This window comes from Hoplias malabaricus, chromosome 13, assembly GCF_029633855.1.
Source record: "Hoplias malabaricus isolate fHopMal1 chromosome 13, fHopMal1.hap1, whole genome shotgun sequence".
Classification (NCBI taxonomy): domain Eukaryota; kingdom Metazoa; phylum Chordata; class Actinopteri; order Characiformes; family Erythrinidae; genus Hoplias; species Hoplias malabaricus.
This window is the reverse complement of record NC_089812.1, coordinates 32270278-32288384: the sequence shown is the minus strand read 5'-3', so window position 1 is coordinate 32288384 and position 18107 is coordinate 32270278. Positions and strand designations below refer to the sequence as shown.

Below are 18107 nucleotides of genomic sequence, written 5' to 3'. Positions count from 1 at the left end.
GCAAATTCCGCTGATCAACTGTAGTGAAGGATTGTCCGAGGGCACCATTTTCAAATCACCATTCTATAAATCAGCAAGAACAGCAGCATTTCCAATGCACAAAATTACAAGCAATTGCCAAGAGTTTAGCAAGTTCAGTATATACACAGCTTTGGTGCACCATGAATACATATATACAGTACTGTGCAGAAGCAGGAATATGAGTGATTAGACAGTGTTTTACACTGATCAGCCATAACATTATGACCACCTCAGTGTTGCTGTGCCCATTCTCTCAGGTCCATTGGAGAACTTTGTAGTTCTACAATTACAGACTTGGGTCCATCTGTTTCTTTGCATACTTTATTTGCCCACTTTCACCCTGTTCCTTAATGGTCCGGACCCCCAGTGGAGAGAATAAACAGTGTGTAGAAACAGTACTATATAAACAGCTATAAGCTATATGGCTATTAGATATATTAAAGTAAATATTAAAATAAATGTTATATTTATAAACAATATAAAAAAAATAATCAGTCAATATATAGTAGATATTATTTTCTAGTTGGAATTTGGAATGTGCACATGCCCACACAAGTACATGTCACCTTGTTAAGACCATCATTCCTAGTTCTGGCAAGTCTGGTCAAAGACATGTTCAATTGATGTCACATCATCTACAACACCTTTTGGCATATTTTGCTAATTTGATACATTCTTCTCATGGGTGTAAATTTGCTTTGAGAAGTACTTAGGATAAGAATGAGGACTGGGTACTGTATTAAATTCAGCATGCCCCTCCAACTTGTGTTCCCTTTAAGAAATCCAGTCCTCTGGCCCGAATAGTTACTGACAAGAAATCAGCGCTGACCCTGAAAGGAAGACAAAAGGTTATATGAAGCCTATTAGCATTGAGTAGTGCCAGCAATATTGTTATAATAAATATATTTGTAATATGAGTTCTTCCATTTTTGTTTAGTTTAAAAGTCAAATTTTCAGCAAGTAGTGGGGACATCTTAAATTATACCCAGTCTTACTGTTTATTTGCTTAATTTAATACATTGGAAACATAATTTAACAAAAAAATGGCAGGGTCTAATTTTCTTTCAGTGAGTTAAAATCATCTAAAAACAGGAATAATGCACTCAGAACATTTAATTAAACCCTAAGTTTTCAACACAACTCTATTCAAACAGCTAATTTCCACATGATTAGTATTAACAGCATATGCAACAAAGCATTGTGGTCTGGGCTATGAAATTACACACATATCTCTATTAACTCTATTAATTAATTAATGGCAGCTGATAATTTATTATATATGTTAATGTATTTATTTAAAACAAGTGTCCAGAGGCCAGCATTTTAAACAATATATTGAAGAAAAAAAATTTATTTTATAAACAGAACGAATGAATTGTCCTCACTACTTATAAGCTGAGGTTATTTTACACCCAACACACTTTTTCTGTAACAGTGGCAATCCCTTAAAGACTAATTCATAGCCCAAAATACACAGCAGTTATTCCTGAAAGCCAAATACACAGCTGATTTACTGCATTACACCAATCAGCCATAACAGTAAATCCCCTGCTTATTTCTTTATAGGTCTACCTCGTGCTACCAGAACTGCTACAACCCATAGGTATAAACTCCACAAAAACCCCTGAAGGTGTCCTATTGTGTCTTGCATCAAGACATTAGCAGCAAATTCTTTGAATTTGGAAGACACTCAACATCTTTTACATTTTGTCATGTTCTTCCAGCTATTTATGAAGAATTTTTTGCAGTGTGCATTATCCTTAAAAGGCCAGTGCCTTTATGCTTTAGACCATGACACATTTTCATTTTCATTTCATTGCTGTAGGTGCTTTAAAAAGATCCTAGTGATGCTTTTGAAAGCACAAATGGGCTTCCTGGCAATCCCAGACCTGGCTTACAATACTCTATTTTAAGAAAGCTTACAGAGGTTAAGAAGAATAGTTGGCCTAGCTAGTAAAAACGTTTACTTAGCCTAATTGGCCCTTCACAAGCTCAATGGTAACAACATCCAAATGACAGCAAAGATCACTGGGTAATGGTTGTGACTGTCTGTTCAATATGCCAACTGCTCTAAAATTGGTAGCACCTCGGAATAGACATATCATCCAATCAATTCCAGACAAAATATGCCTGCTACAACATCCTCCAGTATAAAACATATGCTTGTAAACTTGTCAAATACAGTTAGCATTGGCTTCTCCTAATGGGGTTGGGAACTTTTGAGTACCAGGCGACACAATGCTGCTGCTTAATCACTAGCTCTCATATTAGATCAATTAGAGTAACAACAGATGGCCACAAAAGCCTGTCTGGGCATAAGATACTGGGATTGTGTGGCAAGTCACAAACTGGGACATTTGTGTCAGAACTGGGGTCAAAACAGTGGGAAGGTCCAACACATGCTGCTTCAGAAAGTAAACTGGCTAGATGGCATGTAAAGCAACTGTGCAGGAACTGGACCACATTTCTGCTGAGAAAATGGGCCCAGGATTCTCATGATTTCTCTTTAGTCTTAGTGGTGATCTCAGTAAAGCCTCACACTGATTTGCTGAGAGATTAACACATGGTTTTAAGTGCAAGAAAGGCAACATCATTATAATTCAAGCCACATCAAACCTGTGCATGTAGAGCATGTACAGGTGCATTAAATAATAGCTTTACCATTACATTGGTAGGTAAAAACTCATTTTCCTTTTTTAGTAAGAGGCTCAAACTAGCAACATCGTGTGTGTTGGTTGGTATTATTGAACTGTTACCTCTATTGGTGTTACAACTCGATCTATACCGATTAATGGTGTTATAGCTCTGTATTTAAAAGCACCTGGCTGCTATGACAACTTCCCTCAAGGGATTCATAAAATTAATAAAATCTAGCTTGCAACCTGCTGCTAATGTGTTATTAAACTCATATATAACACACATACATTTCTGCTGTTTTGAAGGGGGCATGTATGAAGTACATTTGATAAGTAGATGTATCACCCATAGTAGACAGCGCTCAGCAGTCTTCCAGTTCGCAGGTGCAGACTATCCCCTTGTCCTTTTTGCGCTACACAGGAGAGACCCCCACCCCACACACAAAAAAAGTAACTTTCATCAAAGTAAGAGTACTTTTACTTGAGTAGAATAATTGAATACCCTTTCCACCTCTGGTTGGAACACAAACCAAACTATGCACATCATCAAACAACGCATGTCATGAAAAGATGTCGTAATGTGACGTAACTAATTAATCTCATGGAGAGCCTGTCTGGGTTTAAATAGAGATATCCTTAATCCCATTCAGCACTTAGTGGAGCTGGAGTTGTCAGGGGAGCAGGCCAAAAAGATACAGACTTAGACCTAGCTGGGTGTCCAGCCAAGACCAGGATAGCACACCTCCATAGAACAGCCCTGTATTGCTAAACCAATCTTGTCTAAAATAGAGAAAGTGAGAGAGAATAAGGAAGTTGCACTGGAAGTTGGACAGTTTTGCCTTAGGATCAGCTTGTAAACATGGGCAACAGCAAGAGCAGCGCTCTGTCCAAGGAGATTCTGGAGGACCTAAAATTGAACACCAAATACTCTGAGGCTGAACTCTGTGCCTGGTATACCACCTTCCTTAAGGAGTGCCCCAGTGGGCGCATTACCAAGGAACAGTTTGAGGGAATCTATGCCAGCTTCTTCCCCAATGCCGATCCCACTGCCTATGCACGCCATGTTTTCCGCAGCTTTGACCTCAACGCAGACGGCACTCTGGACTTTAAGGAATACATTATTGCCCTGCATCTCACTTCCTCAGGCAAAACCTTACACAAACTGGAGTGGGCTTTTGCTCTGTATGATGTTGACGGCAATGGAACCATCAGCAAAAATGAGGTCCAGGACATTGTGAAGGTGTGTATGTAAGATTCATGCTAGTTGCCCAGCTTCTACACACTTAATTTAATGGCTTCATAAAATAAATATATAATAAATATGGAGAAAAATAGTACAATGCTGCAAAATAATATTTTTTTTTTCAGAAATTTTTTTAGACCAAAGTATATTTTGAAATAAATGAATAAAAATGTAGGGTCAATTTTGTTTCAGATTCGGACCAGTAAATCCAATTCAGTCTAAATTGTGAGCTGTTTACTAGACGTTTAACCAGTGTGTCAAACTTGGCCACACGGTTAAAGGAGCTTATGATGGATTATACCTCCTGACTGTGCAAGTCTTCTAGGTTGGGTTAAGCCATTTAGGAGTCAATTTATTACAAATGCCTGTTCTGATATTAATCCTTGATTCTTCCTCTATATAGGCAATATTCAATATGATATCTGTTGAGGATCAGCAAAAACTCCCTGAGGATGAGAACACACCAGAAAAGCGGGCAGACAAAATATGGAACTTTTTCCAAAAGAAAGACAATGGTAATTATTGTTTGAATAGTGAAAACAGAATAGCAATGAAACAAATATACCAGATCATTATTAGTCCGCAATATATGTTTTGTATTTTGTTTTTTTTTTTCTTTAACAAAATATCATGTTCTCACAATGTACACTTATTATTGGTCTCACAGATAAGATTGCGGAAGGAGAGTTCATTCAGGGAGTGATGGACAACAAAGAAATCTTGAGGTTAATACAGTTTGACGAGCCAAAGAAGATTCAGGACAAACTGAAGGAAAAGAAGCAGTAACGTTCAGACCACTTTCCTGAGAGACTGTTTCACAGCACATTTCCTGTTTACACACCTGACCTCCTATGTCTCTCAGACACCCTCTGACGCTGACCCTTTGACCTAATCGATTTACTTTAACCAACCACTGCATGGTTTGTGAGCGCTTCACAACCATGTCTGTAGCGGGAGTTCAGATTTCTTGACCACTGATGCCTCAATCACATTCACCATCCTTACAGTTACAGTGGCAAGAAAGTAAGGCAAAGAGCTTCTGATGAGAGGAATTAGGCTCATGTTAACAATCCCTCTGTAGCGTAATCAATCCTCTTAAAATCTGAAGGTCAGGGTAGGCAAATCTTCATGGGCCAGTGGCTCTCTTCTGGTCCTGTGTTCTCAGGGCTGTAGCGTGGAATGAAGCTATCAGCATTCAGGCACTAACAATGTTCCTCAAATGTTGGAACACAGATGTGAAATAACATGCATCTAACGTAATTTATTATTATTATTTTTATTGTATATCTTTTGTGAATTGTAAAAGGGCTTCAAGTGACCACATTGTCTGGAGGCATGGTGATAGCTGTACTTCACTGATGCAAATATGCTGCTCAGAAAATATGCTGTAGGCTTCTAAACACAGGACTCTACTACTACTACTCACACTCAGTCACATGACTTTGTTTTGCCTTTTACGTAGTTATACCATGGATGAGAGTTCTCATATCCTGTGTTTATGAGGCATCATACCATATTTACCAGCTATGGCTATTTGGATTCCATTACTGCATTAGTACTGTATATCTGCATCGAAGGAAGATAAGGTGTTAATGGATATAATTTCTGGGATGTTGCTGACTGGTAAAGATTAGTGTATATAGCTAATTTAATTAAGAGCTTGTTCAAGTGAGATAATTATTTACTTCAGATTTTAGTGAACATGAGGACTATATAGAGATGTCCATGCTTTTAAAACTGATCTATTCTTTGTGGCTGTCAAGACTTAGAGTATTTTTGAATATATTTATTATTTATTTTAAAATACAGGTCCTGAATTGTATATTCAACCAATTAATGCTAAGAGCAAAGTTTGGTAAAGCTTTCTTTCACAGTAATATGTTCTAGCTATTACCAGTTAAAGGTGAGGTACATTTTGTAAGGTCATAGGTCATTATTTTTAGTAAAATGCTGATGATATCCAAGGCAGCCTAACTGAGTTACACTGAGAGACCCCAGAAAAGTGTTTAATTAAGTGGTAAATCGTGGTACAGAATACATGGTAAAATTATTGGTACCAAATATAAAGTCTTGCATATTATGTACCTTTTTTAGTTCAAAACAAACCTGAATCTGGACTGTAATTGAAAGCAGTGATTTGTTTTATGGTTTTAGCTTTGGTTTACTAATGGTTTACTTGGATCCTGCTCATTTTACACCAGAATTTTAAAAGATAATTTGACACTTACCATAGTTTATCCAAAATAATTACATAAACCTTTTAAGATTATCCTCCACAATTACATCGGTTCTATCTAAATAATTATTAGCTACATACTTTAGGATTTGTACCGCACACTTTATCCATTTCTTACATAGAACTTTGGGACTGGGAAAAAAACATTGCTGAAAACCTTCAATTAACTTTATTAAACCTCCATGTATCTTACACTGCACTGATCATCGTTTAGTAACAGCATGTATATGAAAAAAATGAAAGGTGCAGGTACGGCTTTTCTCCTGTTGTATCATTGTCATGTTGTCACTGCACACTGCCCAGTCTTTGGAGAATGGTGAGAAAAGCATGGGCTTACCTCTTACTTAAAGCCATCTAAGGCTTTCTTTGGCTCAGCCTAATGCATGGCCTGGTTTCAGGGATGGGACACTGAGCCAATAGCTAGAGCTCTGACGGGGTGGGGTGTGGTCTGGTGGAATGGCAACTGACCCCAGGAGAGTTGGAGCCAAAAGGCTATGTTTCATCTGCTTAAAGGGATCAGTCGAGTCCAATCAAACTAGTTGGGTCATTAGCGTGAAGGAAGACACACTAGACAAACATGCGCCAACATGAGGTGCTACTTAGAACCTGGTCAAGAGTGTGTGATCATGTTGAGAGGAAATAAAATCTAGTTTAAAATAAAACTCTCTTTTTTAAAATTTATTTCAGACACTGTAGTCATCTCTTGGGCATACTGAAGATAAAACATGATGATTCCATAAACATGTATTAATGGGAGCCATTAACTTGAGAGAAGATAAATCAACAATTACAATATATAAAAGGAATTTAGTTACACACAAGGACATCCAACTTAACAACTTTTCATAATATACAGAATGCACATCAACTGACGTGAAGTATCAGTACAATTTATGCCACATGTAATTTGGGAAACATGAGGTGGCTGTCACATGCAGAACTGCAGACAGGATAACAAGCTACACCCAATTTTAAGCATGAGAGGAATGGCTGTTAGTAAAAAATAACCTTTTTAAAAAGTAAATACATTGCACTACCTGAAGATGTCTGAGAATGTGTAATGTTCATTTGATGTTCACTGTTCAATTATCTGTGTGCTGAAGGTGATTTTAATGATCATCTCCATACAATCCCATTATGATTAGATTCCCTGCATGGTTTTATAGCCCCACAACGAGTTAGAACAAGAAAGTAACAAACACCAACATTAAATGCAGCACACCAATGCAGCTGCTCGCCTACACTCTGGAAATCTTTTCACAATTTATTTTACAATGCCTTTTAATGTGCAAAAGTAAGAGACAAACTTTTATTTCTTTCATTTCCAGTCAAAATTTACACTTGGGACAAGTTTTTATTTTTCAAAAGGTACATATCAAGTGATTGGAAAGGAAAATAAGTGGAAAAATATGAATAAATGATAAGGCAGAATATAAAATGCTTATGAACCCTTAGAAACACACGTCTCTGTCCATCCTTCACTTTGATAAAACAAGTCAATGCTACATGTCGAAAAAAGGCAACTAACTAAAAAGAAAAAGACAATAATAAAAAAAAAATCTGCCACTGCAGATAAACTAAAGTTTAGTAAAGTTAAGCTGGATATGTCATTTTTCTTTGACACTGAAAATGAATAACTAGCACTTAAAGGAACACTAGGTAAGATAGAGTTGTTGCTCCTGGGGCGCCCCCTAGTGTTATTCATTTTTACAGCACTGTTCTGAAATCAATTGGGGAGGGGTTTGAAGGGAGAGTGGTTTCCTACCTGGCTCCAAAAGTTACATCGTTTCTGCAGTTCTGAGCCCAGCGTAGCAACGACAATATTCTCCCTATCACAGCTCAGTAAAGCTTCACAACAACTTTGAAACTGTAATTTTGCGGTAAAAATATTACCTGGTGTTCCTTTAATCGCCATTTGAGTGGATATGAAAGGAATTAAATAGTGACTTCTAACTTTTGCACAGTATTGCATGCCAAACGTCATTTTTTTTATGAATCACATTAACACTTTTGGTTTAGGTAAATCAAAGAAGAAGAAAATACATTTCAGAAATAGCTTTTTTTTGTTTGTTTGTTTGTTTTTTTTTTTTTTTTTTTTTTGGAAGCAAGTTAGAATAGCCTGTGCTCTTAATTTCCGATATGCTTCATAATGTAGTTTTAATTAAGAAGTAACAATCATTAATAGTGATTAGCTTCTAAATATTAAAAAAAGTACTTTTACATGTTTAAGTTTAATCCAAATTATCATAATCCTGCAGTGTTCAGCTGCCTTCTGTAAACTGTTCTCAAGATAAAAATGTTCAACCTCTCAGTCCGTAAACAAACACACATTAGAATTTCAGTACAAACCTCAAAATGACACAAGAAGACAAGCACTTGGTGGAATGTGCTTATGATGACATTTGCAGACTAAAAAAACAACAAACAAAACACATATTTACAACTATGTACAAACACTAAACAGAATATATAATGGACATTCCAAGGCAATTTACCTTTAGGCACTAAAAGGTGTACATCAGTACAAATGATCATAAAGTCACATCTGATCCACCTCAGATTTACACTAAGATTCTACAGCTCAGCCGTAAGTTCACCTTTGATACATGCTCTGATAACTTCTACCAATGAACTTGGAATGGAAGCAGGATGAGATTGGGATGTTTCACAGAGCTGCTTATGTTCTGCATAAAGAAGTTTCTTGGCTTCGCTTGAAGAAAAATCATATGACTGGGCTCATGGTTGCGGTATTTTATTGACACAGACTCTATGAACATAGTCAATGGACTGAATGCCAGTGTCAAGGCAGATTTCATGTATTTTTTTATATTACACAAATATCTTTCCATAGACGAAATAGAACTATTCATCACTGAGATTCTGCATTTTTGAGAACCGCATGCTTTTCTTCTAAACAAATGTGCAAAAATATTAAAAATATATCATATCCATACTTAGAGAATGCATTTTGCTGAGGATATTCATTTGTAAAGAAGGCTGATTTTTCTTGTACCAGGATTTTGTGTTCTAGCTGTATGTTGTTTGTGAATATAGTAAAAATTCTGCTGCATTCCTCATTGCAATAAATTCTTTTTTTTTCTCTTTTTACTACAATACAGATTTAACAATATAACTATATAATGACGCTATAGAATAGATATTAGTAGAGTATTTTTTCCACAAACTTTACAAATGTTGAGGGATCATGCTGGTTATTTAGACTAAGTCTGCTGATTTTTTTCTCCAACTGCAGCTAGTCCTCTTGTTGAGAGCATTTTTGAAAATCAAGCTGGGCTAACTAAATTTAAGTTTCCACAGAGATACTCTTCATGTATGCTTCCATTTTTAAGATTAATCAAATATGTGCATCTGTAATGTGTTTCTGTGTATAATCGAATGTTGTGCCATAGACTGTACTTAACTGTAACAAATTAAATTTAAACCTTTCACTGTAATGTGCTTGTTTTGTGCACAAACACTTACACATTTCCACTTAATTATTAGCAATACATTTCTACTGAAATAAAGAGATCAGTATTTTATATCAGTAGTAATAGTGGCTTTGTATTCAGACAACAAAGTGCATGGTGCTGAGTAGAGGATGTTTATGCACTCTGCCACTAATCTGTCTAATATCTGTTATATCACTCCTGTGACTTAAAGGTAAAATCCACCAATTTTTCAAAATTTCTGAATATTTGCTTATGATATAAACAAAATATTATAGAGAAGATTTAAGCTAGATTTAACTCTCCATTTAAGCTAGTGGCTTTATTCTAGAGTCAAAAATGCTGAGTCAAATTTGTTCACAGTGTTGGTGATAGGAACCAGACATCAGACTTGGTTATGCTATGTTTAGGAAATGTTTGAACAAATACACTGCCTAATGAAAAGGGACACAGTTGAGTCAAAGTTTTGGCCTGAAATGTCTTTTTGAAAAGAAACATTCATGGTGGAGAAATATGTGCAAATGTCTCCAATGAAAATCTATATTGGATTTGCCAATAATATAAAAACTCAGAAAATGTGTAAATAGCAACTGGTGCTTTTTAATAGTAAACAAAATGGATATATTTGCCTTACAGGGTCCACAAAAGCCTAGAGGAGATTAGTTTCTCTGTAGTGCATTTTACAAAACCCCACTCTGAATTGCTGTTTACAATTAATAACACGAACAATTGAATTATGATAAAATGCTGAAAAAATGGTGGAATTTTCTTTTAAGTTTCTGACTCAACTGTATAAACTTGTAAGTCCACAGGAACCTATAGGACAATTCAAATAGTTGTTCAGGAGAGAAGTACCTGTATGACTTAGGCCGAGATCTTGGAGTCCTGTGGTAGACAGATAGACAGGTAGACTTGGATAGTTTGTGTGTAGTGTGTGTGTGTGTGTGTGTGTGTGTGTGCGTGTGTGTGTGTGTGTGTGTGTGTGTGTGTGTGTGTGTGTATGCACATGTGTATTTATGTTGTTCTGAGGTTTGTGGCCTCTAGATGTCCATGTCCACAGGCCTCAGATCGCCTGTCTTATGCTCCCGCACCCACAGCTCTCTGTCTTTGGCTGGGTCCACACTCTGGAGAAGCTGGTCCACTGGCTCCAGTGTCTACAACACACAATTGAGAGTAAAGAGAGGAAAGTGTTGCTGCGTGACCCACATTAACCACCTAAACTTATGCCATACATGTTGTCCTGACTGACTGCTTTCAGTGAGGTCCTTGCAACTTGTGCATTGACTAGGGTAAACTGCTTTAGGTTTAGTAGGCTGGTGTATGTAAACAGATAAAAACAGGAGTTCCAAACAGACCTTAAAAATGTTGAAAATACTAATTATATGTTGGATTTCATCTCAAAAACAATTCATTAAAATGCACTTTTTTGCAGTTTAGTTTCCATATATGAACTGAATGAATTGGAGAGTAAACAATGCTTACTTAAATATTTATATTTCATAAAATAAGGAAAAAGAAATGTTTATGATGATACACATCTGATTTCCAATTATGAGGTCAATATTCAGTTTTAGTTTTAATATTATATTATAACATTCTGTGTAGTGCAGCAGAGCTATAAGAAATGTAAAAGCCTTAAAAATGTATAGGTTCATTTTCATTCATTAATTATCTGTAACTGGTTATCCAATTCAGGGTCGCGGTGGGTCCAGAGCCTACCTGGAATCATTGGGCGCAAGGCGGGAATACACACTGGAGGGGGCGCCAGTCCTTCACAGGGCGACATACAAACACACACACACATTCACACCTACGGACACTTTTGAGTCGCCAATCCACCTGCAACGTGTGTTTTTGGACTGTGGGAGGACACCCACGCGGACAACACACCAACTCCGCACAGACAGTCACCCGGAGGCAACCCACGCAGACACGGAGAGAACACACCAAACTCCTCACAGACCGTCACCCGGAGTGGGAATCGAACCCACAACCTCCAGGTCCCTGGAGCTGTGTTACTGCGACACTACCTGCTGCGCCACCATGCCGCCGGTTCATTTTCAACTGTTGCAAATTAAAATGTAAAAGAATGTGTGCAAAATATACCCTGAATCTAATAAAAATGTTAAAAATATCTTTTTTATTTTTACATTACTATGAGCGTGGTCGCACGGTGGCGCAGCCACACAGCTCCAGGGACCTGGAGGTTGTGGGTTCGATTCCAGCTCCGGGTGTCTGTGAGGAGTTGGTGTGTTGTCCGCGTGGGTTTGCTCCGGTTTCATCCCACAGTCCAAAAACACACGTTGCAGGTGTGACACTCGAAAGTGTCCGTAGGTGTGAGTGAATGTGTGTGTGTCTGTGTTGCCCTGTGAAGGACTGGCGTCCCCTCCAGGGTGTATTCCCGCCTTGCGCACGATGATTCCAGGTAGGCTCTGGACCCCCCCGCGACCCTAAATTGGATAAGCGGTTACAGATAATGGATGGATGGATGGATTATTATGAGCAAGAAAATCTGGACCTGTTGGTGGATCCTTAGATTTCATTGAATTATTTAACTTCTGCCACCACTTTATTGTGTTCTGGGCCCAGAGCCTACTCAGAATCACACTGCATCAAGCACCAGTCCATCAGAGGACATGTTTTAAAGGTTAAATCTTGTTTCTGCTCTGGCTACTGACTTGCCTGTGCTGTTCATTAAATGTTCATTCATCCTGTCGTCTTGTTTTGAGTGAGTGTGTCAGTGTGTAATTACAGTAAACTTCACATTAGCCTATTTGTTACAGCACAAAGCACACGAAGTTGGCTGCCAGCCGTAGGTTAAATCTGCAGCTTTCAGTCGTACACGCCCACAGCCCTGTGGCAGGTGTTTACTCTCCTCCTAATCTGACAAACTGGCAACCAGACACAGTCAAAACGCTAAGTGACAGGATTTGCGAAAGCATTTAGCTCAAGGTTAAAGATATGGTGCTTGCAGTTGAGAAAGTTGAGAACAGGATGAGTAACTGGATTGTGACTAATGCCTTGTTCGATTGGTGAGCTTTTCAGTTTTTTGTAGGCTAAGAATTGCTGATTCTGCCACTAAGTCAGAACCTGATGCATTAAGCTTCCAGCATCGTCAGGAGAGTGTAATTCTAAGCAGAATTACTTTTGATTATTTATGCACAATTAGTGGATATAAACTGTTAGGGTCACTGCCAGTGAAAGAGGTAATTAAATGCAACATCTGCTACAGTAGCTAACTTCCACCATATAGCCAAAGATGGCTGAATTGGTGTAAGTGTAATAAAAACAAATTAACATTTGGTGTTGTTATTCATTAGAATGCCTGTGTGTATGTACTGCCATCACTTTTGATGATTTAAATGCTAACTTATCAGTAATTTCATTATTAGACCAATATTAAAATCATAAGTAAGTTCAACTTGTCATTATAAATGTAACAATATTCAATCAGTAAACGTTAAACAAACTTTATTGGGATTGTTCAAATCCACTCTAGCCTGCTCTCGGTGACACCTGGGACCACTGTTTTACTGCTTCGATATATCATTAGCCATTCATCATCATTAAAGGACACTGAGTGTATTGTTGGAATTAATTAAAAATAGTTTCTTAAACAATACATTTGTTAACAGTTTTATAAGAGAAGTGTGAAACTTTTAGAACCCCTTTGAATAAATGTTATGATTTAAACGTCTAGGATTTTACATACAAGCATTTGCTTGCAAAGATGGTGAAGAACCGCTATCTGAAACGTCCTGATACTTTGGAAGATTTGGAAATCTATTACTACCGCTCTCACTCTCTCTCTACTATATTGCTATACCACAGTATGTGCTAGTACAAACCAAATAAAAAAATGAATGAAACTACACTTCACTAAACTAAAGTATACAATTCTTCTACTACTCACACTTTGGTTAAACATGTCTGTCTCTCTGCGTAGAGTAGTGTATTGACGAAGGTGCTGCTGAATCATCTCTACCCTCTCCACCTCAAGCCTTTCCAATTCCTGGAACAAAGAAGAAATATCTAATATGAAGACAACATGGATTTTATGTCCCAATAGGGGTCTTTCTCCACACTGTATGTCCAAATATTTGTAGACACAATCACATGATCTAGAATCAAATGACGGATTTCTGCACTCATTACTGACACAGGTAGTTATATATGCAAAATCTGTATTCTGACGCTATGTAGCAGCTATATGAAAGCCAATGTCACCATGCCCAATGCTAAGTGTGGGTTAGAGAGGAAACAATACTTATTGACATCTTTTTTTCTGAAGACATTTCATATCAGGAAATGGCCATATATCCCAGTTAGAGGTTTTAATTACATTATAACATACATTAAAAAAAACATTTGCTCAGATTAAGGAAACAAAAGAGGAACTAGCCGTGCGACTGTAACATTAAACAGAAATTGTGTTTTATTACCAAACTTGTAGTAACCATCTCCTCAAACCACTTGGATTGGGCCTGGTTGTAGAGGTCCACACAACGCATCAGTTCATCACCTATGACAGGTTAAAGCAAAGATAATTTCAGATGTTAAAAGTAGGGACACAAAAACATTGCAGGGAATTAGTCTGCAGAACTGCATCAGTTCATCATCTATTGCAGGTTTAAAAAAACTGAAAAGGATTAAAGTAGGGAAACACAAAAGAGTGCAGGGGATATATATGGTCTACAGAGCTAGGTTTGGGAAATGCACGTGTAACACTTACAGTACATGGAGTCACAGGCACAGAGCATGTTAAACCAGCAGGGGGCAGTCACAGTCTACTAAAACAGTTTTCTCTGGACAGTTAATATTCATTGAATACAAAAGATTTTCAGTGAGCAAGCCTGCCAGTAGGTATGGCTTTTGCTCACAGTAATTATCAGGAAGGATTTATATTTTCGGCTTTAAATGTAATGCATAATGAAAAGTAATAAGATGCAAAAGACAAAATATTGAACCGCTGAAATAAATTGACATCTCCATCTATATGTAAATGAGGCATTGGTTTTTAATGAAAAATTTCCCCTTGTAATGGGCCAAAAATGTTAACTGACACAAGGGAGGCAGCATATAACTATATCTGATGTGTCCGATAGATTTGCATAGTGAGAGAGAGCCAGTCGGAGTGTTGTGGTAATGCAGGGCTTTTCTACGTGTAAAAAAATGAGATAGAAACATGGCAACTACACCATAAATTGCACAGTCCACATGGTGTCCTGCGCTAAAATAGCTAGACCTTAAGAATATTTGCTATTCTTGTTAAAATCACCAGTAAAATTAAATATGTTAAACAGCACCAGAACACATTTCTATAGTATTGTATATTATTCAGGGCGGGATGGTGGCGCAGCAGGTTAGTGTTGCAGTCACACAGCTCCAGGGACCTGGAGGTTGTAAGTTTGATTCTCGCTCCGGGTGACTGTCTGTGAGGAGTTTGGTGTGTTCTCCCTGTGTCTGCGTGGGTTTCCTCCGGGTGACTGTCTGTGAGGAGTGTGGTGTGTTCTCCCTGTGTCTGCGTGGGTTTACTCCAGGTAACTGTCTGTGAGGAGTTTGGTGTGTTCTCCCTGTGTCTGTGTGGGTTTCCTCCGGGTGACTGTGAGGAGTGTGGTGTGTTCTCTCCGTGTCTGCGTGGGTTTCCTCCAGGTGACTGTCCGTGAGGAGTGTGGTGTGTTCTCCCTGTGTCTGCGTGGGTTTCCTCCAGGTGACTGTCCGTGAGGAGTGTGGTGTGTTCTCCCTGTGTCTGCGTGGGTTTCCTCCGGGTGACTGTCTGTGAGGAGTGTGGTGTGTTCTCCCTGTGTTTGCGTGGGTTTCCTCCGGGTGCTCTGGTTTCCTCCCACAGTCCAAAAACACACGTTGGTAGGTGGATTGGCGACTCAAAAGTGTCCATAGGTGTGGGTGTGTGAGTGAATGTGTGTGTTGCCCTGTGAAGGACGAGCGCCCCTCCAGGGTGTATTCCCGCCTTGCGCCCAATGATTTCAGGTAGACTCTGGACCCACTCTGACCCTGAACTGGATAAGGGTTACAGATAATGAATGAATGATTGAATCTATATTATTCAGAATATAAACCCCATACAGAGTTCTCAGTAATTGTGAATAATCAAAACAAATTGTTAGGAAGATGTAAACACCTGTACTTTTATATAAGATTATTACAAAGGCATGCTAACTGGATATATATATATATATATATATATATATTTTTTTTTTTTTTACAAATTTGTATTGTAAACCAATGGGTGCTGCCTATATATTTATAGGTTAAAGCAAATATAATCATTTCAGATGTTAAAAGTAGGAAAACAAAAATATTGCAGTGTAATCATTGCAATATACTCTTGTATTCAGCAAAGCAGGGACACACCCTGGAGGGGGAACCCGCCCTTCGCAGGGCGAAACACACTCAAACATTCACTCACTACCAATGTGTCTTTTTGTGTCGTGGAAGGAAACTGGAGCACCCGGAGGAAACCCACGTGGAGAACACACCAAACTCCTCACACACAGTCACACGGAGTGGGGTTTGAACCCACAACCCAGGACCCTGGAGCTCGGAGACACTATTTGGCTGTATTCCTCCAGACTTTTACTTGAAATTCCATGCAAAACTATATGGTTTGACAATAAATAATGTGATGCCAAACTATGAGGCCAATAAGCAGTTACTAGCATGGCCCTCATCAATGCCCATACATCAGTCATCAAGGGTAGTGGACTCTATGTCCTCTGTCAGGACATGGACTCTGGGAAAACTCTCTCATGCTGCGTCATGCAGTTTAAGGCTTTGTGAAGCGCATCCTGTGGTTTGTGGAGCACCTCTCGAATTAAGGATGAGTGAGCGGCCAGCACAGGACAAATCCAGCATTCATAGCACTTGCATAGTGTGGCCAGCTTTTTAGTGCTGGCCTGCTTTTAACAGCCGTTCCCCACTGGGTCTATTATCCCACCATAAAAACATAGATCGCCACACCGGACCTCCACTTTCCTGAGCTGTCTGGAGTCAACGGGACCAGGCTCCTTTTAAACGTGGGATACTGGGGCTGGGCCAAGCCATTTTCCGCACTCACGCCGGGGCTATTTCTCAGCCTGCCCGTCACGCCTCTCACTCCTTCTCCAAACAGCAGTGGAAACTCTCTCCCAGCCCAACTGCACAACAATGGCAGGCAATTTGTGCTTCATGCTACAGCAGCCTGTGGATAAAGCTACTTACGTAACACTAAAGAAGGAGCATTGGGTTATAGTGTGATAGGCGGAGAGGGAGCTGAAAGTAGAATCTCTCAAGCTCAATATGCTGAAAGCTGAATATATGCAGATGAACTGCAGCTGTATTTGTTACTATGTAATATATTGTCCACACTGAGTTTTAAAGAGATTGAAAATAAATGTTAATCATACTATTCAGTGAAATCATCTCTGTGGCAAAATCTTTTTTCTGTTATTAAATTCTATTCAGTGACATTTACATATGGTAAGCATGACCTACAATTCATAATAGGCATAAGGGTCCTTTGCAGAAACATGGTCAGTAAACTAAAACCCAGAAATAAAGGGTTCTGCATTATTAATGTGTTTTGTTTGTTTTTTCTTTTGCTTTTTGTTTGTTTTTGTTTTTTTGCTGAATTTTCTAACCTATTAAATCACTGTCAGCCACTTGATAGGTCTATCTCTGAAGGTTAACATGTACATCATTCAAGTCACATGAAGCACCACTACATCTTTTCAGACTACCAGTCCTACAACATTAACATCAGAACTCTTGGAGACTGCTAAGTGCAGATTCTATTACATCAGCTAATAGATACCTTTAATGGCTAGTGTTGTGCTGAAATATGATGGAGAAGGAGGGTCAACCCACTCACACAGAGAAAATGGTGCCAATTATGCCTTCTTGGACTTTTAGTCATGAACATCTGTGACATCAACATGTACCAAACTAAAAGTCACCTGATAACAAGGCGAGAGCTTAAAGGCGCAATCTGTAGGATATTTACTGTACTTAGTCATAAAATGTCCAGGGTGTGTGATCATAGATTAAGGAAACAGTCAAAGCTAAAACACTGCTGCCTCTCACAGCTTTGCTAAGGCAGTATATTCTCCTTGAGAACTGCTCAGTCACATAAAGCACTCATAGATCCCGCCCTCCGAGGTCCTGCCTGTGTCCCGCTGTCTGTCCAATTATTTTACAGTAACCCGTGTGGCCAGGTCTACAAACAGTGTCTCACAGCCTTGAAATGACCAAGTGAACAGAGTTGATGTTATATATTACCAGACCCAGAGACAGAGACGGAGTAAAATGAGAGGAAATATTGACCTTGAGTGAAAATTGGAGGCAGTTTACAAGCAGCAACAATAAAGAACAGATCAAGAGTTGGCTAATTTTCTCCTGCTCAGATAACAGCAAATCATTTCTGAAAAAAATATAGAAGTACAGACGTCTATGTATAGATTAAAAGGAGTAAAGGCCATAGGTTGTGTATTTTATATAAAGAAAGTTGGCATTGCAACGTTTGACTG

At 38.5% G+C, this 18107-nt stretch overlaps 2 protein-coding genes across 4 annotated transcripts in view; one reads left to right on the top strand and one right to left on the bottom strand.

Annotated features, from left to right (window-relative positions):
• The first annotated feature begins 3516 nt into the window (after positions 1-3516).
• rcvrna (recoverin a) lies at positions 3517-4686 on the top strand. Its single transcript, XM_066642805.1, has 3 exons — positions 3517-3897; positions 4304-4415; positions 4568-4686. Exons 1-3 carry the CDS (start codon positions 3517-3519, stop codon positions 4684-4686), a joined length of 612 nt encoding a protein of 203 aa, XP_066498902.1.
• Positions 4687-6319: 1633 nt separating this feature from the next.
• The window catches only part of gas7a (growth arrest-specific 7a), a 33915-nt gene continuing 22127 nt past the window's right edge, over positions 6320-18107 (bottom strand). For all 3 annotated transcript variants that reach the window (XM_066642176.1, XM_066642177.1, XM_066642175.1), the window contains 3 exons: positions 14028-14107; positions 13499-13597; positions 6320-10739 (listed from right to left, as the gene is read on the bottom strand). In XM_066642176.1, the coding sequence (XP_066498273.1) occupies positions 10626-10739; positions 13499-13597; positions 14028-14107 (293 nt within the window). In that variant the 3' untranslated portion in view covers positions 6320-10625. The remainder of the gene's footprint in view (positions 10740-13498; positions 13598-14027; positions 14108-18107) is intronic.

Bases quoted from the DNA above. Each gene is read 5' to 3' on its own strand.
- rcvrna (XM_066642805.1), top strand. From the start codon at position 3,517: ATGGGCAACAGCAAGAGCAGCGCTCTGTCCAAGGAGATTCTGGAGGAC. The intron at 3,898-4,303 runs GTGTGTATGTAA...TCCTCTATATAG, and splicing joins AGGTCCAGGACATTGTGAAG to GCAATATTCAATATGATATC. The intron at 4,416-4,567 runs GTAATTATTGTT...TTGGTCTCACAG, and splicing joins TTTCCAAAAGAAAGACAATG to ATAAGATTGCGGAAGGAGAG.